At 31.7% G+C, this 25749-nt stretch overlaps 1 protein-coding gene across 7 annotated transcripts in view; it reads left to right on the plus strand.

Annotated features, from left to right (window-relative positions):
• LOC107445372 (kinesin-like protein KIF28P) overlaps positions 1-13290 on the plus strand; it is a 61960-nt gene extending 48670 nt beyond the window's left edge. For 6 of the 7 annotated variants that reach the window (XM_071179348.1, XM_071179350.1, XM_071179353.1 and 3 more), the window contains 6 exons: positions 2756-2902; positions 5930-6055; positions 7123-7293; positions 7403-7483; positions 8490-8625; positions 10836-13290. In XM_071179348.1, the coding sequence (XP_071035449.1) occupies positions 2756-2902; positions 5930-6055; positions 7123-7293; positions 7403-7483; positions 8490-8625; positions 10836-11065 (891 nt within the window). In that variant the 3' untranslated portion in view covers positions 11066-13290. The remainder of the gene's footprint in view (positions 1-2755; positions 2903-5929; positions 6056-7122; positions 7294-7402; positions 7484-8489; positions 8626-10835) is intronic. The other variant, XM_071179351.1, reaches the window with a different exon arrangement.
• The last annotated feature ends 12459 nt before the right edge of the window (positions 13291-25749 follow it).

Genomic DNA, 25749 nt, shown 5'->3' on the forward strand with positions numbered 1-25749 from the left:
CTATCTTTGCAAACTGTGTTGAATATTTGCAGTGTCATTATTAAAACTTTTATAGTTTTGGATAATTAGTTATTGTTTCGATAAAACCATTCGTTTGGTTTAGATATCAATTTTAATTATCAATGCACAAAAAAGAAGGTAAGCATTAATAATATGGATTAGTACAGCCCGCGACAAAACTATAGCACACTTTGTATTTTTTTACGAAAATTACAAAATTGACCAATTTTGACGAAAATTAAAATTGACCAATTTTGAACCCAATATAGCGAACCTTGCAAAAAAACACCAGGCACACCCATCTCATTGATCAAGAAGCAGTAAATCTTTAGTTACTTTACTTATTATATCTACTTATGCATAATTACTTATTATTTAATAATAAGGTATTTAAATTTCAATATTAATATATTTTTCATAAAACTATTGTTACACAATGTACTATTACTTTAATAAATGTTTAAAATCATAAAATAAATGTACAAACACAGTATCTAATAGAGTTTTATTTTAATTAACAGAAAATTACTTTTGTGGGGGTCGATGGAGATTTCGAAAAATTATATAGGGGTCGATGATCAAAAAAGTTTGGCGATCCCTGCGCTAGAGCGTCACAACATTTATTGGCTGCTACAACACAAACCTATTTAAGAGCAATATGTAAAGATTCAGCAATTACCAATACGTTGAACCTGTTTATCTCGAACCTCTTTATCTCGAAAACCTCTATATCTCGAAATTTTTAAAATTCCCCTACATTTACCGTCTAAAATCAATGTATTTTCCATGTTTATGTCGAAATTTTTTTTTTTTCAAAGCCTTCGTTTCTCGAATTTCTAATAATAGAGCACAAATGTCAAAACATTCTTTATCAGCAGAACTCGTAGACAGAGATGAATTTCGTGAATCCACAGGAGGTAGGGATGAACAGGTTGGGGGTGTTTCTTGGAATTTCAATCACTACCCCTGCACTTCCTTAACTAGAAAGGAATACAATGATTCTGGCAATAAGTGAGGGGTTAATGAATGAGTAGTGACCATCAGGGGTTAGCTTTTTAACATAGATAAGAAAGCTAAAAATAGAAAATCATTTTTGACCTCGAAATTGCAACCAATGGATCAAAGGATAATTAAGAGTTTTAAAGTGAACTATAGAAAACGATCTACGAGGAATTTGCGATCTTTCTAACCTCAAGGAATAATCGAAGCAAATAAGGTTATCAGTAAAAATATTGGAAAATTATTTTCAGTGTTAAATGTATGTTAAGAAACTGTTATGTAATTAGGCGTAATGTGGTATAATTAATTTAAAGAAATGTCTATATTTTTCAACTAAAAACAAAGCACTTTTAATAGAATTTCTTAATTAAATTTAATTTTTTATAGTACCTGTATAACTCGAACCTCTTTTTCTCGAATTTTTCGCCTTTTCCGTGAGATTCGAACTAAACAGGTTCGACGTATTAGAAACACGAACTCTTGGACATGGGTCCAGTATCCTACCAACCAGGCTATCCCTACCTCTCATTTCTTGATTGACTTGATCCCTCAAAAATTTTGAATTTTAAGTTGTTTCTCTTCGGTTTATAATTTCTGAAAATGTGTTCTACTTTTCCAAAAGACCAGCATTCTACTAGATTTTGTGCCTCAGTGACTTACTCCTTTAAACCATAGGATTGAATCCTAGCACGTGAAGATCCAATCACTAGCTCAAAAGTTATTTAAAGTGCTCTTTTTTTTTTTTTTTTTTAAATTTTTTTTTTGCGTGTGTGCGTGCACTGTACATAAACACCCTTATCAATTAAACATTGTAAGGAGCGAGTCGGATGTTATTAGATAATTTCTTGAAAGAAATAGAAAACAGAAACATTTAAGCATGTTTTTTTTTTTTCAACCTGTAGTCTCGAAATATCGTCTTTTTAAATAGTTTTTCCTCATTATTATTTTCTTCTAGTTACAGCGCCATCTGTAGAAAAATGCATAAACCTATAAGCCATATTGAGTTGCATGTTTTAGCAAATCTCAATCTGTAGTAAAAAAAATGGAGATTCTTATTTAATATTTCAAAGGGGGAGGTTAAATTAGATACCATTGAATATATCTTAAAAACTTTTGAATAAGACTGATTCAATTTTTTTCGCCGTAGCCAAGGCTGTAGCCAGGATATTTTTTCGGGGGGGGGGGATATGGTAAGAAGCAAGCACAGTTTCAGACATGCAAAGTAGGGGAAAAACATTGTAACAAATATTGTTTATTCTGTTGTTTGTAAAAGTTAAACTAGTAATTAAAAAATATTGCATAATAATTATTTTTCAATTAATATTAAATAATGATTATAATCAATTTGTAAACAAAGTTTACAAAGACATGTGACGGGGATTTGAAGAAAATTTTTCGATTACTTTTTTAGGACAAACCGGAATATTTCGAAATATGCTTAATAAAGTTAGTTAATAAAAGGTTTGATTCGACAGTTTTTGTTTTTCTTTTTACCGAGAGGCTCAAAGAAAGTCTAAAAAGTTTGAATCCCAGAATTTCGGGGGGGGGGTGTTTTGTCCTGACGGTCCCCCCCTCCTGGCTAAAGGCCTGGATCTGACGTATACGTTCCTAAATATTTGACCGCTTCCAAACTTTTTTTAATACTCACTATATAACAACAATAACGCTAAATAATAAATTCGCTGAATGATGGAAGTTATAAAATGACTCATACAGTATTTTAATCTGATTTATAATAAAAACTGCGTTTACACAGGTTGAATTAGTTCCTTGCTCAGATGAGGGTGCAGAATATACAGAACAAGACGATCAATTTGTCGAAAAGCAAACAGAGCTCCTGGGCAGAAACTTATACTTTTTTGTGAAAATTAATGGATGTAGAGGCATTCCTAGCAGATTTACGGTAAGAGTTACTTTTTATACTTTTGATACTTTGTATCATTAGGTGAATGACAAAGACTGTTATGAAGACATTATTTCCGTAACAACCCCGAAATATAAAACTGTTTCTACATTTTCAAAAAAAAATTTTTTGTAACCGTCGTTGAATAGCAGACCCGATTTTTTTTTTTGGTGTACGACTACTATTGTTCAACTCCGTAGCCTTGCAATTTTGAACCCAATCCAGAAGACAAAGGCACTCCTGGATCAAGTATTGGAAGAAAATTGCCTTCGAGGATGACTTCTTGATGGAACTAACCCTAATTTGCGTTACAGGGACAGAAAAACCACGAAAACCTCCCTCGGTTATCCTGACGGAAAGGGGACTCTATCCCATGATCCATCTACCACTGAAGTTATTTTACGTCAGCACTGTCTTCGGTGCAAGTCGGATGCGGAATTCGTATCGCCCAGCCATCGTTGGGATTCGAACCCGGTGCGAACGTTGTATCTCCTGAGTCATCAGGGCTCTGTTTCCACATTTTGTGACACAGTTTATGCAAATATTACCCTCGACAAAAACAAATCCATCTCTTTTTCTACGCCAAATGGAAAAAATAAAGATTATCACACATATTGTGTATACAGTTTGTGAATTCAAAATGCACAGCATTCAGAAGAAAAGAAAAAGGTTTATAGAGAATCAGCCAAAAGAGGAAAAACTAAAATTAAAATAAAATAGTTTTTCATTAAATAGTGAAAATGTTATGATGTTATTGAATCGTATGGTAGTGCGCGAAAAATTGTATTTTTAAATTCGATTTCACAGGAATTATTCGATTAATTTTGCCTCTTTGCTCAATGATATTACTTTAATAAAAATGATGGAAAAATTGTATACCTTATAATTCAAAATTTTGTCCACTATTATTAAATAAAATAATAAATATTTGCTAAGTGTCAGTTTTTGCATGGAATTATCTTTGGTTAAACGAATTTTATAATTGTGTGCAAAAAATTTTGGATTTGCTCAAAAAGTTCTTCAGATATTGCGAAATAGTCATAAGGAAAAATTAATATTAAGGGATCCAAAATTTGGATCGCTCTCCTGACCAAACAATTGGGACCATATTTTCCAGATTGCGGCTAACCTCTACCTCTATATTTTAGGAGTCAAAATTCCGAATCCATCGAAAAAAAGTATGTTTGTTTCAGAAGTACGTTTTTGTGACTGATGTCGCAACTTGAAATACTGTCTGCAACTAAGTAATTAGCATCTCTGAAATCACCCTTTCGAACCATTAAGATTGAGTGCTAGAACGTGAAAATCTTATTATTAGATCAAAAGTTATTCAGAATGGTCTGTTTTTTTTTGTTCATTGATATATTAGCTAAAAATATATTTTTTATATTGTATTTATTTACTAATAAAGACAAGTTTTTCAAATATATTAATAAAGTATGTAATGTATTTATATAAGTATATGATAGTGAAAAACCACTGTCATCATGTTCGTATGAATATTCGTACCAAAAACAAAAGATTTTCAAACAATGCAGTCATTCGAAAAAAAATAAATATTAATGTACACTTTATATGGATTGTATTAGCAATGTTGTATTTCTTAAAACTTCTATAATTATCTTTTCAATCTCGCAAAAAAATATTTTAATGAAAAGTTTTTCGAGGTTACTGTTTAGCGTAGAAATAATGCTTTCTTGGCAGTTGTACAAACGAGCCAATTAAAGTTACTCTTGATGCAAGAATCAAGTTTATTTATAAGATTTTCAACCCTGTTACTTGTCTACTTTCACGTAATCTTCTTTCCTATCTGTAATGGTGCAAGGCAGCACTTTGACAAAGCACAAGCCTGCGGAAGCTTTGAAAGAGTTCTTACAGCTTGGTCGTGTCTTATGATTTCAAGCAAATTCAGTGTAGTTCGAAACGAATGATGTCACAGATTTGGAACATCAGAACATGCCTGAAAAGTCCTGATAAGCAAAATATTCTTGCTTGAAATTACTGGACTCGTAGAAATTCATGGGGGGTCCAGTGATTTTATGCATTGACCTATTCACTTTACCTAACCCTTTATTGATCATTTCAAAGCTGAACTCGATTGTAACCGTCTATATACAGGATTGTTCCTTGCCTGAATTTAATTTGTTGTAACATCTTAAATCTAGTGATCCAGAGGACGCTACCAACATCTAATCTTTTACGTTACTTATTAAATTTCAACATTAAGAAACTGGTTCTAGTTGCCTTGTCAAAACATTAAGAGTTATCTTATTAAGAATTTAAATTAACTGATATTTTAACGTTGCGAAGGGTGTTGCTTTTAACTATATTTTCGATATAACCTTTTTCTGTCTTTTTTTTTTTTTTTTAATTTTCNTTTTTTTTTTTTTTTTTTTTTTTTTTTTTTTTGGTATTTTTTTGTACGTACAATGTGCTGGAACATATTAATATTATTAAGCATTAGCAATATTCTATGACAAATTTGATTTTGATGTTGTGAAAAACGGTATCGTGTCTTTGAAATTATTTAATTCAATAGCTACTTTTTTTTTTAAATAAAACAATATTTGTTTTAAATTCTCTCCCTTACATAAAACGTTTTTAATGCTTTTTTATTATTGTAACCGAGAAGTAAAGATGCCCAAATAACTATTAGGCAACTAATAAAAATATTAATAGTTTTGATTTGAAATTTCTTGCAATTTTTTAAAGTTGAATTGAAAGACACTAAAAATGTTTATACATGATAGGTCATATTTCATATTTTAAAGCAAAAATATCATTTCATAAATTTGCTGTAAGGGCGTTACTCGCCCAACAGAAGCTAAGTATATTTTGTTACAGCCTATTTTTAATAAAATGTTATGGTTAGCAATGAAAATATATGCAACAGTCAAGTTACTGATCTAGTTCTGTCTTGATCATTTTAAAACAAATTCACAGTGCGAGACCAAATGACATTAACATACGTTGTCTTACAAAAAAATAAACTTTTTAATTTGTAAAATAAGGACGTTATTATTTCAGGATGTCAACTGTAAATACCGCGTCTATTTTGACGAAGCTGACACTGTAACCGAAACAGTCTCTGATACATCGAACCCCGATTTTCATCACAGTAAAATGTTCTCATTCACTCCAGTCACGCAACAGGTATTTATTCACTTTTAGTATTATGAAATTAAGGTAACAAACATATAAAACGTGTTAGTGTTTGTTCCTGCTTGTAATAGAGTGGATGTCATAAGTTTATAATTATGATTTGGGAATTTAAGAAGTTTCAATTTTACCAAAAGAAACAAAAGCATTGTTTCTTAAAACGTATAAAATAAAATGGAAATAAGATTTTACTAATTTGTGTAAGAGGTCTACAGACCATTAAAATTTAACCGAATTGAAATAACCCGAAATTGTTTATAAATACAAACTTTTTCAACTGGTATTTTTTATTTATTTAAAGAATGGTTTTGAAACAATTTTCGAATAAAATTTTTTTTTTAAAAATTAAAATCACAATAATTATTTATTTATAAAATAAAATATCTTATCGACCTTTTTATATACTAAAGATTGAACTAGAAATCGTTTAAAAAGTTTTGTTTTCAACAAGAACTAAATAGTTGTTCTTCAGAAAGCATTAATTATTCGAACAAAAAACTACAAATCTGAATTGGATACCTGCAGGCGACGTCATTGTGGGTATCGATGCTGCTTGTTTGTTGAAACGAGGCATTTGTTTGTGTTAGCAACTGTTCTTCCCATTCTATTTCGAGTAAGCCTAGCATATCAAATGTTAATACGCTATACGATCGATTCATAATCGATTGTCATCTGCAATAATCTCTTAACTAAGGAATTCCTTTGAATTATGTAATTAGTACTTAACTAAATAAAAGCAACGATCTATAAATTTTTCGTTAATTATGAAAAGAAGTCGACAGCAAAATAGGCCCAACAGTTGCGACGTTCGCACACCATCTTGTTTATAAGCAGCCAGCCAGTGCTAAGGCTACAATTTAAGTGGCTGTGTATCAGCGGTCTTCTTTTCGAGTTGAGAATATCCCATTGTGATTGTATCTAGCTAGAATTAAGAACAATAGGTTGAAGAGTGCTTTTAAGATTGCATGCATAACAATTACTAATATCAAATAACACATGCACTGATAATCAGAACAGTAAGCTAATTTTCAGTTAAACATACTCCAATTTATTATTTTAAGATACTGAGCTACTTGAAAGATGGCTACATAGTGATTCAAGTTTGGGGCAAGCAGAAACCTCGAAAGTCGGCTATCGCCAAATCTAAAGGCAGGAGCACGAAACAGATGATGCAAGATGATCTTCTCAATCAAACATCCCGGCTTATGAATGGATTTCGCATTAATGGAAGGGTAGGCAAGCTTATTCTTCTCTCCGTTTTTCTCTCAGTAACCTTTCTTGAACTGTTTATTTTAAGTTCCTTGAACTGTTGTTTGAACTCTTTATTATTATTAATTTCAGAATGTCGATCCAAATAAGCAAAGCATGATTGTCGAATTGTTACTGATGAAAAAGAACCAACAACGGCAGCAACAAAAATTAGTAAGAGAAAATTTAATATTTCATGACTGATTCTTTTGTCACTTTGTGATAGATATTAATTAGGCTGATTATTTATTTTATCTTCAGGCTATTTCTTCTTTTTTTTATTCTTCAATTATCTATAAGTGTAGTGGAAAATTTTCCTACCTTAAGTTCCTACTTTTTTCCAACTTTAGCAATTTTCATGCAAAAAATTTTAATTTTCTTTTAAAATAGCATAAAAATTTGTTAAATAAATTAAGTATTAAGAATAAAATAATTTTACCTGATTTTGTAGCTTGATGTGATAAAAATTAACAACATAATTATTTCTTTGAATTAGCAACAAATATGAATTAAAATAAAAAGAAAGTGCGAAAGCAAAAGAAAATAATAAATCGGAAAAAGAAAAAGAAAGTGTGAGAAAACCAAAAATTAAAGTAATTCAACATTTAATCTTTATCAGCTATCAAGAATGTACAATTTGAAACATTCGAAACGAATGTTTCAAATTTCCCTCTTCATTCAACTACTTCAAAAAAAAAAAAAAAAAAAAAAAAAAAAAAAAAAAAAAAATTGTAATTTTAGTTAAACACTGTCCTATTTATGCTTACAGTGAACCAAAAAAAAATTACCTTGCGAAACTTTTGTTTTAACTATCGAATTTCCAATCACTAAGTGCCAAACTTAATAAGGTTTAAATGTATAAATTATCTGTGAAATCAGATGTAAAAGCCTGCTTTCTTCGATTTTAAATCTTCACCCACACAATATCAGGAAGTTGTGGTTCTCATTGCGCAGTCAGAATTAGTGAGGAGACTTTTTTGTGTCTGTTTCCGTAACTTAATTAAAAGTCAGCACCATTTTGAAATCAACGCTTTGAATCAGCAAGATAGGGACTTAATTCATGAAAATTCGATCCTTAGAATAAATTTTATTCAGGTTGATTTCCTTCTTTTTTTTTTTTGGTTCACTTTGCACGGAAGGTATATCCTGGTAATTGAGTGTTGTTTTTTCCCAATAATAGGAGAACATCGGTCAGTTGGTGGACATAGCCGAAAAAAGTAAAGTGAGAGATCTTCCACTTCCCATGGTCAAAGAGCTTCTTCTAGCCAATTCGAATGAAGAAGCCGCAAGAGTTTTCCATCGTTACCTGCCAAAAGGTATTTGCATATATAACATACAATTAAAAGATTAAACGCCTAACATATCGGCAAATGCTCACAGTTAACCGCTTAACTATTTAAAAATAACCATTCCCACTAAGAGATTCAAGCGAAGATTTGGGGTGAATCTTTACGCTTTTTGTAGAAAGAGAATTTTTTTCTTCTTTCAGGGATTTTTACTTTAAAAAATTTGTTTATTTAATGTGTCACTTACAGACTTTGCAGCTTCAAAAATATAAAGTAAAAGTTAGCAAAATTTGTTTCGTGCCACCCTGTGGTCTCATAAAGTGTCTATGACTTGATTTGGTTATTATTTTTATATGAAGTTTCTCGACAGAAGAAATCATGAATATATAAAAACAAAAACTATGGGCCGGGATAGCCTGATTTGTAGGGCGTTGGACTCACGCGCGTGAGAACAGAAGTTCTAATCCAGCCGGCTGAAGACTCCCCGTGTAGTAAATGGTGACTGGTGCACGTTAGATCTGTCGAGTCACAAAGGCCTCCATGTTCCCATGACAAGTTATACCTCTGGGGCTACTGAATTGGAGATTGATAGTTCTCTGGTTTAGGTCAAAATTACGATCTGTGGATGAATTAATGTATGTATGAATGGGTTCGCCCTATAAACGGGTGGACGTATGGGTGTAGCAGAAGTCGAATTCTTGGTCATTGATGGCACCATTTGAAAACCATAATAATCACACCCCTTGCCTTAATGACCTCGACAACAACAACAATTATTTCCAGATACAGCAATCAAAACTTCGATTGTCAGTTTTAATTTTATTAGTTTAGAACGAATTCTAAAAGGAATTTTCACTAAAAAATAGTTTTTGCCCTTACCGCCATTATAATGATGTGCAGATTGCTGGTTCGGTTTCAGTTTGCTATCTCATCTTACGAAAATATTTTAATACTGAAATAAAAGAAGTTACTTTTACAAATTGTTCTATTTTATCAATGAAAAATTCCGATTATCCTCTACATTTCTTTTTTCGACATGTTTATTTAGAATTGTAAACGTACTCACAGAGAATTGAAACGACATAAAATGCTAACAACCGAATTGGTCAAAGTGTGAGTTGCTCTAAATTAACGGTATTTTTTTCCAGCTCAAAGAAACAGTTGCATATATTTTCGAGCAATTTGCGATTGTTATATCACAAGTATTTTTGAGCAATTTTTGGTGAAAGTTGATGATACGATTGCACATACGGTTAACTTGCCAGTTTCGTAATCAATAATTTTCATCGTGTGATATATATATTATAACCTTAGTTCTTACAATCTGATAGAATAACTGATAATATCTGTAGAATACTTGATTTTCATACTTGAAAGGTAAGTTATATAATGAGTATTATACGAGGGCTTTTTTTGAAGTAAGGACCATTTGAAATTTAAAACCAAACAAAAGATCATTTTCATGAAACAATTTTTTTAAATTCTATAAACGCTTCTCTTTTTTAAAAATAGTTGCCAACTTTTCTTAAATACTTATCATACCTTACATCTAGATTTAGAATACCCTCTTTATGGTAACTTGCCGCCTGCTCCGATTTCCAAGAGGTCACGACCGTTTTCACGTCTTCGTCATCGTTCTACTGGTTGCCTCCAAACTGATGTTTGAAACATCGGAAAAGATGAAAATTCCTTAGCGCAATGTCTGGGCGAGTCCCAATGAGGGGCGAGTCACCCCTGGGACAATGAGGGGTGGTCCAAAACTTCCCAGCCAAAAGAGTCCAATAAAGCTCGGGACTGAGCTGTGAAAATTGAGAGTCATTGTCATGGAGTAGTAAATTTCCCTGTCAGCATGCTTCACAAATCTGTCGGTGAAGGTATGCAGCAGGCGAGTTTTTTGCAGACGAAAAATGCAGCACTGATCGTACCTTATACGGGGTGGGCGATTTGTTAAACTTGTACATTTTAAGGACACGCAGCTGATCATACAGATTACCCACAAAGCTGTAACCGGGCAGAGTTGTTCCCAAGAAATGCCAAGACACGACACAAGCACACTTTGCGACGCACGCGTCGTCTATTAGTGTACGCAACAAAACGGCCCTTACTTAAATACAGCTCTTGTATATTGGACATATATTATATGACTGGGGTGCCTTGATACGATAGTGAGCAAGGGTGCCCCACTTTTGAAAAATTATGGAACCTCTACATTTACTGAACTTATTTTTTTTCCTTTGAAGGACATGCGCTACCAAAAACTCCCGTAAGCGTTGCGGAGGAAGAAGAGATTGAGGAAGAGGAAGAGGAAGAAGAGGAAGATGAGGAGGAGGAAGAGGACGAAGATGAAGACGAGGACGATGAAGAAAAAGAAAAGAGGAGAGAAAGAAGACGCCGTCGTAGAGGAAGTGGGGAGTCGGACGATGAGGACAATAATTCTTATAAAGGCTCGTCAACTTGTATAGTAGTGTAAACATTTTTCAACAGTCACTTTTCCTTAGCATATATGACTAAACAAAGTATGAGAGATTAATTTATTCAAGAGAAATAAGATTTTTCCAGAAAACACTATTTTTATATTAATTTTTAAATATTCTTTACGTACCAAAAAAAGTGAAACAGTGTTGTTATTCCCAGGAAGGAGAAACAGCTTAGAAGAGTTCCATATTTGAACTATACGAACAATCAAACATATTTTTATAGAACTTGAGTTGTAAAAATATGTAATAAAATAACGCACATCCATTGATGTTTTAAGTATACTTTCAGAAATTTTTAACGCAATATATTTTTTAAAGTTGATTTTAATCTTTCATCTGCCATTTAAAATCAAATCGAATATCACTTAACTGTACTTAAAACACGACGATCTTCAATTAAACTTGAGGTATTTTTCTTACATTTGTTTTTATCAGTTTCAACTTTTAAAACATTTTCTCGTAAATCATATCAGTACGTGCACAATTTTTTTAAAAATGTTTTTTTGTTATACGCTCATTTGAAAATACAGACTGAGAAAATGAAAAGTTGCGAAACTGCGTTTTCAGAACCTTTTTAAGTATTTCTTATCATAAATTATACCATGAGTTAAGATTTTATACGCAACATAGGGATACGATCAGAAACAAAAAGAAAAAACAACCTACATAAAGCACAAATAGTGCTTAAATTATTTATATTTCAAAACTATTATTTTTAATTTTAAATTTCTGCTTTTAACATTAGAGAAAATCGTTTGATAAAATCGTGAAACATGCGTTACCAGATGTCAAATGAGTTATCTTTTTATGGTGCATTAAATTTGAAGATATTTTTAAAATTGGATATTTAGATAAGACTTATCTTTAAAGATTAGTCAATTAAAACTAAACTTATTCATGTAACTCTTTACGATAAGATTAATCTAATAAGACGAATCTTATCGTAAAGAATTGCATGGGATTTAAGCAGCAAAACAACATACTTTCCTCAACTCATTTGGGTCTAGTATTATTTTCAATGAACAGTTCGTTTTTAAAAGAAATAAAAAGTGGTGACTGAAATGTTTTATTATTGACAATTATTTTGTAAACATGAGAAGGTTTTATCTTATGAAATATATTATTTGTGCAACTATTTTTATTTCAATTCTAAACTAGAACACAATTCCTTTTTAAAGGTAAAGCGGTAGGTAATTCAAGAAAATACTTGGTTAAAATATTAATAATTGATCAATGGACCTATTTTTTGTACATTTTTTACCTCATTGGCCACATTTGCGTGTCGGGCATTATTATTAGGTTAAATCCTTTTTAGAGTAAGAGTAATACTTGAATCTAACTTAAAACATATAAAAGGAGAATATTGGAACAATGTTTTGTAAAATTTTCTTCAAAATATTTACAAAATTTTGTCTTTGAGAATTATTTTTTGGGAACTCCGTGGAAAAAGTATTTTTGTCCTGGTCATGGTTTCTTAAAAACGAATGCAACAATTTCGCTGAAATTTTGCACATCTTTCAGATCGATTTTTCAGTAACTAAACGATGGATTGAAAAATTGAAACTAGAATTTCTTGCAAAGTTATACGATTTTAGATCATATTTTGTTTTGCAAAATAAGTTTCATTCTATGCTAAAAACATTCTTTCCTTCAATATCTGGTCTATCTAGAAGAAGTGTGGGCAAAATCGACCCCCGACTTCAAAAATAGAATTTTGGGAAAACTCAATTTTTTCTATTTTCAGTCAAACCTAATGCTCCAAAAGCAGTTATTGACTTTAAGAAGTTAATGAAAAGGAGTTAATAAAAAATAATTGTAAAATATTGCTCTATTCGGTAATTTAAAAAAAAGAAAAGAGTTTTTGATATTTGGAAACTCATTTAACTCCGAATTGTTTTAAAAGAATTTTATATTCGAAACACAAAAGAGACTTTTTCGTTAACAAATACGTTTTTTTAAAGAGTAAAATGAATGCCTAAACGAATGCAATAATGCTAGAGTCTAAGTATTATTGAACTCTGAGCATTATTGTATTAATTTATAATGCATTGATGCAATGATACTCAGACAAACTATTGCGAGTTTCCCGTTCATCAAGTGTAACGTCGATTTTTTTCTCCTTTCGTTTTGTGAATTACTTGTCAAGATTTTTATGCAAATAAAAATGCTAAATTCCTGTATAAAGTATTTGTAAAAATAAAATAATTATGGTTTTAAATTGTTTTTATTAAAATTCAATATTGTGTTAAAACAAACCCATCTTGTAACACCATAAAAAATAGTGCGTGGAGTCCCTCCGCGCTGAAGAAGTTACACTTCGCAACCTGCGACGTTAATTGTAGAAGAATCAGCAGTCTTAGAAGGATCACTAGCTCTATTCAACGACTCTTTTTCCTGCTCCGCTCGCTTCCGTGCTCTGTAATCACGATAATATTGAGCATTTCTCCCTCGTGGACCTCTTGTGGTTGCCTCATCGTCTCGCCCTGGAAAATGTATTTGTATTTATAATGTATGTGAATGCGTCATAAAGTAATTTCAAAAGAGAAAACCTAACAATCAATTGATATTCACAAGAGACGTACCTTGACATAACCTTAAATCCGTCGCANCTAGAGTCTAAGTATTATTGAACTCTGAGCATTATTGTATTAATTTATAATGCATTGATGCAATGATACTCAGACAAACTATTGCGAGTTTCCCGTTCATCAAGTGTAACGTCGATTTTTTTCTCCTTTCGTTTTGTGAATTACTTGTCAAGATTTTTATGCAAATAAAAATGCTAAATTCCTGTATAAAGTATTTGTAAAAATAAAATAATTATGGTTTTAAATTGTTTTTATTAAAATTCAATATTGTGTTAAAACAAACCCATCTTGTTACACCATAAAAAAATTCAAATAAAAAAAAGCATTCCTCTCTCTAACAATCAGCAAAAATATCTGAGAAAATCAATTAATTAAAACCATAAACTCGTGTTTGTTATTTGCATCGTTGTTTTTGTTCAATAACATACCATAAATGTGGCAAAATGCACAATGCAGGGGAAATAAATGTAAAATGTTGAAGAACTTGTAATCTAATCATCGGATTTCCACGTACTATTGGTTGGTGTTGTGTACCTTAATTATGATGATTAATTAATGCTGACGATATTTAAAGTTATGAAATCAGACATAAAAACGTATTTTTTGTCTGAATAAGCATATGCTTGATCGACAGAATTGGATTTTTGATCCTCAAAATAAGAGGTGAGTGGCTGAAATTTTGAGTTCCTTAATATTTTTTTTGTTCCACATAATAATTGTTATTTTGGCATTTCACCATATATCTGAAACTAATTCACAAAATAAAAAGAGTGTTTGCATACAATTTCACAAATAAAAGTTAAAAAAGCCGCATTTTTTATTTCTGTGGAATCTTCAACAAATTTCGTTCATATTCTAGATTTTGCCACTAAAAGTAGCAATTTTTAAGAAGTTTATTCTGAGAAAATACGTATGGCATATTTCGTAACTTAGTATCATTTGCACTAATAATGTAACACATTCAAGGTATCCCCCTTGAAATTTAACCTCATAATTAAATCATCAGTTATTAAAAGTGGAATTTTTTTTTGTTCGCAGTATTATATTTGTTCAAAATTTCCTATAAAAAGAAGTTATTTTTTGTCTGAAAATACGTCTATCTTAATTTTATATTAATTGCAAAACTTAAACACTAACATTTAAACTTGGAGTTGTGTTCTCCGATTAAGAAAAATGTAATAAAAAGAACACAGCAATTTTATTTTTTTACTAAAATTTTTAAAGACAGAAATTAGCCTACAATTTTCTGAAATAATGTTAAAAATTGGTACATTCTAACGCATTAATTTTTGTTAGAAAATGTTTCCCAAAAAGGAAATTAAATAACAATGATATTTTTAAATTAATTTAAAATTTTCATAGATAGATAATGTTAGACTTATTGAAAATACTAAAACCGGACACCTCCAATTTCCACCCGCCCCCCTCCATTTCAAGTTTTCAAAATTTAAACTAACACTGGACTTCGGATTAAAACCAACACTCATCTCTCTTTTGTCGCATTGCTATGATAGATACCTTGGTAAGATATTTTGTCATTCAACTAGCTTCAACAATTTAAATCATTCTGAAAAGACAATGGTGGCTTCATATGGTAATAAGCAAGGACAGTTTCAGACATGCAAAGTAGGGGGAAAACATTGTAACAAATATTGTTTATTCTGTTGTTTGCAAAAGTTAAATTAGTAATTACAAATATTACATAATACTTATTTTTCAATTAATATTATATAATAATTATAATCAATTTGTAAACAAAGTTTACGAAGACATGCGACGGAGATTTGAAGAAAATTTTTCGATTACTTTTTTAGGACAAACCAGAATATCCCGAAATATGTTTAATGAAGTTAGCCTTTCTTCTTTAGTAGCATTTTTTGTTTCTGTTTTTTTTTACTCGTTTAAGAGTAGAAAAAGTTCTTTCTGCATTTGCTGTGGTGATTGACAACGTAGCCAATATTGATAACAAGCAATAAATGTAACGGCCGAAGGAAAAATGAGCCACAAGGCCAAGTGAAGGTGGTGTACTGGGAAAAGGTTTGATTCGACAGTTTTTGTTTTTCTTTTTACTGAGAAGCTCAAAGAAAGACTAAAAAGTTTGAATCCCAGAATTTCGGGGGGGGGATTTGTCTCGACGGTCCCCCCCCCTGGCTACGGGCCTGATTGCTGCATAGTATTACCAGTTACAATCAAAATCGTCTCTAAGAATTTGTGAGCAGAAAGAAAAAAGAGAGGTACACATTTTTCAATTTTTTAAAATTAATTTTAGTAGATTAACAGTATGAAATTGTATAATATTTTGATATTTTCTAATCATAGGGCAATTAACCTAATGCTAAATAATATCTTGTTCTCAAGATTGAAGAGTTTTTATAAGTGTCAATGTTGGACAATGTGCTCCTTATCAGATTATAAGGAAAAAGTGGAAAAACTAATGCAGGTGGTTCATTTTGATTTGTTTCTATATAATTATTGGAGTAATTAGAGGTAATTACCCTAGTTCACAGTAATGCGTTCCAACCTATATAGATGTCTCACATTTGAACCATATCCCACCCCGGCAAGAACAGTGTCGTAACTATGAAATGCAGCATTTGAGAAAAATCAACTTAAAGAATACTTACTATAAGACGCATTCTGAATTAGGCACAAAACTGACGCAACTGCCCCCAGCTGGATAAATTGCGAGTTGGAGATGTGACACTTTTTGAGATTGGTGGGGCACTTCATACATATTTTTTATTGACATAACCTCAAAATTGATGTTTTTTTTACTCGTGTCACTTTTCCTGCCGGGGTACGATAGGTTCCTTGTCAAATTATAAGAATCAGCAAAACTATTTTAATTAGATATTGAGTAATTATCATCGTAATTAGCCTAACCAAGACAGTAATGCTAAATAGCATACTCCCACCAATAACCACCATGTATTTGACACACCATAGCCAATTCAGGCTCTTGTGTCATTAAACCGTAACAATATGGGTTTGCGTAGATGGACGACCATGTGACAATCACATAGTGGTTGCAAGCGGATCAACCGGCAACAGAATTCCCCCGCTTTAATGTTGCTGAAGGAAGCAAATACAAGCATAGGGAAAGCCGTGAGTTCGTGCAAGTTGAGGACACTGTAAAGCCGTGAAGCAGTTCATGTCTGCTAGACCAGCTGTTAGTACTGTAGTTAGAGTAGTCATTACTATAGTTTTGAGCCGTGATAGCTCAGAGGATAGAGCGTTCGCCATCCAATGATATGAACCGGGTTCGAATCCCAGCGATGGCTGATCGATACGAATTCTGAAACTGGCTTGCACCGAGCCCAATGCTGTCATAAAGTATCCTCAGTGGTAGACGGATCATGGGTTAGAGTCCCCTTGCCGTCAGGCTAACCGTGGGAGGTTTTCGTGGTTTTCCTCTCCATGTAACGCAAATGCTGTTCAGTTCCATCAAAAAGTCTTCCACGAAAGCAAATTTCTTCCCATAATTGATCCATGAGTTCCATTGTCTTCTGAGTTGTGTTTAAAATTACATTGGCTCGATTGTTCAACGACTGTTTAAAAAAAATAGTCGAGGAAATCTCGAGGACTGTTCAACAGATTTTGCTCAAATATTGTTTTTTGTCATTTTAAATTATGTAAAATTCTGAATACCTTTCAGGACAATTATAAAAAAAAATGAAAAATTATTAAATATAAATTTTTTTACAATGAATTATCTTTGGATAAACAAATTCAATATAATGCTGTGCAAAAATTTTTCGATTACGCTTGAAGGGATCTCGAGACACAACGAAATACACAAAAAGTAAAATTCCCTTCAAGGGGTCGAACGCTCTCCAGCTTAAATTATTAAAATCGGATTGCGTCTATCCCCCCCCCATATTTTAATAGTAAAAAATACCAAGTTTGTCAACAAAAAAAAAAATTATATATTTATTCTGAGAAGGTACGTTTTTTTCAGACGATATCGTAATTTGAGATACATTCTATCATCTTCACTAATTAATTAGCTTATTTAAGGCTAGGTCTTCGAAGATTGAGTCTTGGAACGGGAAAAACTGAGCTTTAGATCAAAATTTATTCAGGGAGTTTGCTTTTTATCTTGCGCACTATACGTACTATGAGGTCGTGGTAGCCTGGTAGGTAGGGCGCTGGACTCATATCCGAGAGTTCGTGGGTTCGAACCCCACCGGCCGAAGACTCACCGTGTAGTAAATGGTGACTGATGCACGCTAAATCTGTCGAATCGCAAAGTCCTCCATGTTCCTATAACAAAAATCAATACCTCTGGGGGTACTGGATTGGCGATCGATCGTTCTCCGATTCAGGTCAAACATTACGATCTGTGGATGTATGAATGGGTTCGCCTTATAAACAGGTGTAATGTGTGTGTGGCTGAAGACGAATTCTTGGCCATAGATGGCTGCACTGAAAAACAAGAAACGCACCCTTTGCCTTAAATTTGCTCGGGTTCACCAAGCAGACTCGCTAGTGTGGCAAGTTGCATTAGTTGCAAACAACAACAAGTTGCATTAGTTGCAAACAACAACAAGTTGCATTAGTTGCAAACAACAACAACATTAAAAATTGGTACATTNGGATTGGAGATCGATCTTTCTCTGATTCAGGTCAAAATTACGATCTGTGAATGAGTGGATGGATGTATGAATGGGTCCGCCTTATAAATGGGTGTAACGTGTGTGTGGCTGAAGACGAATTCTTGGCCATAGATGGCGCCACTGAAAAACAAGAAACGCACCCTCTGCCTTAAATTTGCTCGGGTTCATCAAGCAGACTCGCTAGTGTGGCAAGTTGCATTAGTTGCAAACAACAACAACAACATACTATACAGGTATCTGCGCACTGATACTTGTTTTATTCTCTTCTTAGTGGACGTAAACTACACAAAATTTAAAGTTTTTGATAGAGCTTTTGGTAAATAATAAAGGATCCAAAAATTCGGAAATCCTAAGTTCCCATAACCAGTTCGTTCCAAAATCTAGTGAAATCACTATTATTTGATTTAAATCCCTTTTCACTTTTATTTGGTTTAATATCTTACTTTTATCTCAAACTTAGTATAGTAGAGCGTTTGAATTAAAGCGATTTTGATTTGACTAAATATAGGGTTTTGTAAGACGAGATTCAGAAATTTTAGTTTCATATCAATCAAAAAGTAGCTTTCACAACTAAATTGACTTATAAAATTCAGAAGAAAGACACAAAATTCAACTACACGCACGAAAAATTGCATTTTTAAGGTCTTATATTGACTTGGAATTTAGGTGTAAACATGCATAGATGCATGTAAGTATAAAAATTGAAAAACAATTTTTATGTCATTAATGAAACTATCAAAGTAAACAAGTATGTAAGTTAGAATTAACAATTTGACAGTAAAAGATAATCTATGTTGATTTGATAAAGATTTTTTAAAAATAAAGAAAAATAATTACAGCAAGTGGTAAAAAAAATCACGAGTAATAGCTTAATGCATATTTTATATTTATTTCAAAAACAAACTGTCACTGCCAGAAATATTAATTTGTTGTCCATATATTTCTTATTGTAGATTAAAAACTTTTTAAACTGATATTGTTTACAGAACCTGTGTGTTAAAAATATTTCACAGTCATCTTTTTTTTTAATAGTATTAGTTGATGCAATTTTTTCATGCATAATGTTTACGGGGCGTAAGTTTTAAGATTTTTTGAATGATCTATGCACATAATTACACAAAGAAAAAAGAAAAATCTACGGTTCAGGTCTGCTATAAATCCATGTAGGAGATCCGCGTAGGCTCAGGAGATAGAGCGTCCACCTTCCAATGAGGCAAACCGGGTTCGAATCCCAGTCGATACGAATTCCGCATCCTGCTTGCACCGACCACATTGCTGGCGTGAAATATCCTCAGAAAGCCCTCCACCAATCAGACAATCAGAAAACCCTCCACGAAGGCAAATTTAGCCCAATACTTGATCCAGACGTTCCCTTGTGTTCTGAATTGGGTTCAAAATTACAGCGCTATGGAGTTGAACATTAGCAGTCGTAAACCCATAAAATTGGGTCGGCTATTCAACGACGGTTATAAAATAAAATAAAATTCGTATAGGAGAGCCGTGGTGGCTCAGGGGAAAGAGCACTTGCCTTCCAAAGAGGTGACCCGGATTCGAATCCCAGCAATGGCTTGTCGATACGAATTCCGCAACTGACTTGCACCGAGCACAATGCTGTCATAAAGTATCCTCAGTGGTAGACGAATTATGGGATAGGAGTCCCCTTGCCGTCAGACTAACAGTGGGAGGTTTTCCTCACTATGTAACGTAAATACGGGGCCAGTTCCATCAAAAAGTTCTCCACGACTGCAAATTACTCTAAATACTTGATAAAAAAAATTAAGTCGGCTGTTCAACGACTGTTATGGAATATGGAAGAGGTAAATGGTAGGGACTGATTCAATTCATTCTTTAAATTTTACTCTTTTCTTTCTTTTTTTAGTCTTTTTTTTTTGAATGTGCGATTTCAGTCATTGTTTTGATATTTTAAAAACAAGTAATATCGAAAAAAAAATTTATTTTAGTTACTTTTTCTTAAATAATTAAATTTTTTTTTTCCTATAGAAAACTAAAATTATATTTAATTGATGAATCGATATTGGAAAAAAAACTGTTTTAACATAGAATGTCATCCACTACAAGTTTAAAAAAAAAATTTTGGAACATTAGTGGATGAATAAAAAGTATTTCATTAAAGGTTGAAAATTTGAACGAGATATGTAAATATATATATAGGGAGAGCGTGAACTATAATTATGACAAATGGAAATATTGTAATTAAAATGGAAATATAATTAGTATGGCTGTGTTCTAATGACTCAGTGAAAGATTCGATAAAATCTGGTTGTGAAAAACTGTATCGTGAACTTGTGAGAGGCGTCAGCAAGCAAAGGACGACCCCCCGTTGCGACATGAATGGAGAGTTAGTTTAAATAATTGTTTTAACACGGCTGGCAACACTTGCAATTGTAATATATATTCTAACTCTGGCTGGTTGCTAGGCAACCAAACGACCTTGTTATAAATGTTTTGTATATCGTCTGCGTATGTCAGTGGAAATAAAAGAATACGATCGCTGTAAAAGCTAACATTATGGTGCCGAAATACTCAAGTTTTCTACGAACCAGGATTTGAGAAAGAAAAAATTACGTTCCAGCTTTTAAGGAGGTGAGAATTTATTTTTCAACGGCAATAGTATTCATTAAATTTATTCATTTGTGCAAGATTGTAGCAATTCTAAATTTTCCAGATTCCATTCCTAGATTTTTTTTCTTTCGCTTTCTGTTTTACAGGTTAGTTGTTGAACCTTTTTTAGAGAGGCCGAGTTGGGTGATTGCAATATCTGGCCTTTATCCGACTTACGGAGCGTAAAATTGTGCACCCCTAGAGAATTTGCACTTAAAAAATGCAGTTTTATAAAATTCGATTTATCAGACCGATTTCAATCAAATTTTGTATTTTTGCCATGTGATGCATTATATTCTTTAAGGTAATGTTAAAAATTGTACACCTTACAATTGGGTATACTATAGCCTACGTCACAGGTTGTGTTATTCCTACTAAATTTAACCCATGAACGGCATTTTCTGCGAGCCTAACTTCAAGTCACAAATAAACAAACGAAGTGTTTGATCGTTTAAATAGCTGCTCGCCAGATTTTATTGCATTATAAGGAAAAGTAATTGATATTCGATTTTTGATTAATAATTGATTTATAGTGAATAATATAATGATAGTGGCATTTATGTGGATAGTGGCATAGAATTTAGCATTGCGTCATGGTAAATGTTATTCCTACTAAGTGGAAGTAGTTGTGTTTTTTTCATATTATACCCAATTAAAAAATGTTTCGATTATTTTTAAATGAAGTAATAGAAAATAATAAATTTTTACATAAAATTCGTTATTTTTGAATTTTTGAATTCCAAAAATAGAACTTACATTTTTGTATCAACATAATATATTCATGTAGAACTATATATATTGTCTTGTTCGATAGAAAAAAAAACAAATATAAATATATTATAAAAACAAATAGAATTTTACACTTTTCTAGATCCTTTAAACTATGTTTAAAAATTGACGAAAGATCCAATCCACACGCTCAAAATTCTTTCTGCACATTTGTAGAGCGTCGGTTAAATGCTACCGGGCAGCCCAAATTCCGAATCATTTCCATTTTATTTACATTGGTGTATTTCTCTAAGGTTTGTGCTGCTTTCCATGGGTGAGAGATTATCCGGAAACTTTAAATACAATTAAATTAAAATTATTAAATCAAAATCATACAAGCATATTCAACGCCCCCCATCTTCAGGGCGCCGCGGAAAAATCAAGAAACATTAACCGGGCCAGGGCGATAAAAAGGTTGGGGAGCACTGATTTAAAATAAAAGGATTATACATTAGAGTTAATATGAGTTCCCGGGTCTGTTCTTTTAAATTAAACAAATGTGCAAAAATTTATTTATTTCAGTTATGAAAGATATACAGAAAAAAAAATTGAAAATAAGAAGTTTATCTATCAGTAAACTAGCAATCTCAATAATATATTTTATTATATTATTGTTTTATGTAAAATAATATATTCAAAATAATAAATACTTTTTTCTTACCTCGAAATATAGCCTTTAAACTGTTCTTCCAATATATTTCAATAAATTTATTGTTTTCATTTCTGTATCATACTTCCACCGATATTTAACATTTATCCACTAAGCATTAGTTTTCTCAATTTTCTATGAAATTAAGATTGTTTCAGATTAATCACTCTTCGAGTTTGGTTTGCATAAACGCGATTTTAGTCAATATGAAAGTTAACTTTNTTAGATAAGTTTATCACTTAACCAAAGTGAAAATAGTAATAATAATAATATACTTACGGAACACCTACTAAAAGTTTGCTGATTTTCAATACAAATCTCTCAAAAGACGTTTGAACAGGTCGGTTGAAAAGACACCAAATAAATAAAAACGGATCAAACTACTACAGCGCCATCTTCCTTAGAGTCTGAACTAAGTCCTCCGTTGGTAATAAATTTTTTATTTGCAATTTAAAATAGTGAAAATTAAATAAAACTAAAATGTGTAGACTCGCCCCTGGATGGGTAGACTCACCCCGGTTTACGGTATTTCAATAAATTTATTGTTTTCATTTCTGTACCATACTTCCATCGATATTTAACATTTATCCAACAGTGCGCACTAAGCATTGGTTTTCTCAATTTTCTATGAAATTAAGATTGTTTCAGATTAATCACTCTTCGAGTTTGGTTTGCATAAACGCGATTTTAGTCCATATGAAAGTTAACTTTAGACTAGAAATAATTAGAAAAACTTAAAAGTAGGGCAGAAATAATTAACTTGAAAGTCGAAGCCCTTGAAAAAAAAATTTAGATAGCATAATAAGAACTTGATCTTGAAAAGCGAGATTAACTAGCGTAAATGGCGAAAAATAACATTGACATAAATTCAGTAGCTTTAATTCTAAAGCCAACAAAAATAAACTGACCTTGTGTCTCAAATAAGTTTTTAAAAAAAATAAACAGACTTTTAAATGTACAGATGCAAAGTTATTTCCCATAATTTAGTTTATAAGCACTTCCGTTAAGAGGAATTACCCTACTGCATGATCTTTATTTTATTCATGTATTGAAGATAATAGCTCTACTTTTAAGCGGAATTAGTTTTATTCCCGTAAAGCAAAAGTTTCAAAGGTTTATACATTTGTTTAAACGATCTCTGAAAAAAAAAATACTAGAAAAATTGTGTGATGAAATTTATTTAATGGCTTTAAGAAAAAATTATAGTTCCTGCAAATACTGAAAAGGAAGAAAAATGGAGACTAACGGTATCTGGGAAAAATGGATACAGATGTTATAGGCACTACATATTTAACCAGCAGCTCCTTTGAAATAAGTATTGGCTAACAAATTTAATCACTTAGCACATAAAATTAACACTGTTATTAGTACAATTAGCTGCTTCATACATAAAGAATTTTAAGATTTCATTCATGCCAGTTTAAATAATTGCCAATTGTTTAGTGTTAATTGCTTTTTTCTTCAATTCATTGCCGATACCCTTTTCAGTAAAGATTTATTACAACTTAAGACAGATTCAAACAGATTTAATGCATTTAAATGACTCGTCTAACAATTTAAAGATAGTTAGCAATCTTTCCAGTTATAAGTCAACCGAGCTGCTAAATTTTACTTACATGTAGCATTGGTAAACGACGAAACATAACTCTAAAATGGTGGTGACTACATTAAAAATGTTTCAGCTACAACAAAAATTCTTATTAGGTTCTTGGATTGTTTTAATAACACTAAATTTATCAAATGTCTACTTTTTCACATAACCTCTTAGCCATTGCGATACAAAGGAATTTTGCTTATAATCCCTTTATTGTACCACAATGTTGCCCAGGGAACGCCAAACGAGGAGGCGAGGTTATTTTATTCTAATTGCTTAAACACCAGAAACAGTATTTGATGATGTACAAAAGGTCAAATCTTTTCTATCTCATGAGCATCGACCATTATCGGCAAAGTCTACCACTTTTGAAGTTTTATCATAGTCACTGGGTCTTAGAATAGTTGTTATTTTAGTGTTTAGCAATCAAAATAGTTCCCCAAGAGGGCTGTCAGACACATTTATAAGTAGCCAGAACATGGACAACAGCCCCCCGAGGAGTAAAAGAATCGTTGATTCCGTACATTCCATGAAAATATATTCTTACAGGGTAGATCTATGAATTCTGCCACATTCAAATAACAATGTAAATAAAAATAACAAAATAAATACAGTAGCATAAATAACTACTGTACACATAATTTTGATAAGCAGAATGCCAAATGAAACTTAGATATTTCAATGCAAAACAATATGAAACAAAAGCCCAAAATGATGTCAGGGTAAATTTTGCTTGGATACTAAATTTATAATGATAAACTTATCTAGTACTTAAAAATACACATGCACACAGGCAAGTTGTTCTTTACAAGAATTTTGAATTTAAGGGTGCCAAAGGAAGAATTTCATAAATAAACTCTGAAGAGACATAAAGACATGGAAATGTCAGAATCGCCAATTTTTTCCCATACTCCTCTAAATAATTTTGAAAAGGTGGAATAGTAAAGCAATTGACTTAAATATTTATTTAATATCTACTTATTTAAATATTTGTGCCATCTAAACTTATTCATTTATTTTTCAGAATGTACATTTGATCTACAAAGAATTAAATCTCTAACTTCATTTTCATTAAATTAAAAATCATGTAAATTTTTTGTAGAATATGTGTAAAAAACACAAACATTTAATTCATTTACAAATGCGAAGTTAACATCCAATACAAGTCACTTTAAAATTATCGGGGCATTATATTTCATTCAGCTCTTAATAAGGCGTTGATAGTTAAAAATACAAAATGTACAATTAATAATTTTAAATCAAAATAATATGGTGCTACAAAAGTATATAATACTCTTAGAAAGTTTAGCTAAAATATGAATTTTTTGGTTGCTAAGTAGTCTTACCAAAAAATGTACAAGCAACAAAAGCCGATATTTTTTATTGAAAATAATGTTGTACTACTCTGGAATACAAACGTTATGGCGAGTTTGGTGATATATGAACAATTGGTATCAAAACAAATAATATGAATATAATATGAACAATTTGGTATCAAAAACGCTTGACGTAAAGTGTGCTGACAATGATTTTAATTAAAAATATATGGTACTAATGTGATACACAATATTTTTGGCAAGTATAACTTCGATGTGAAATATTTAGATACTATTCGAGTTATCGCGAATTCACTGTATTAATAACTGTAATTTGATGTGGTACTACTATGATATAAAATGCTCTTTGACAAATTTAAATACGATGAATGTTTAGGTTATTAAATAAGCTTGCCGTGAATTGCGCTATTAGTACTTTTAATGTGGTACGACTACTTTAATACATAATGCTTTTAATAAGTTTTGAAACAATAATTGTTTCTTGCTAAGAAATTTTTGATAAA

Source organism: Parasteatoda tepidariorum, chromosome 4 (assembly GCF_043381705.1).
Source record: "Parasteatoda tepidariorum isolate YZ-2023 chromosome 4, CAS_Ptep_4.0, whole genome shotgun sequence".
Classification (NCBI taxonomy): domain Eukaryota; kingdom Metazoa; phylum Arthropoda; class Arachnida; order Araneae; family Theridiidae; genus Parasteatoda; species Parasteatoda tepidariorum.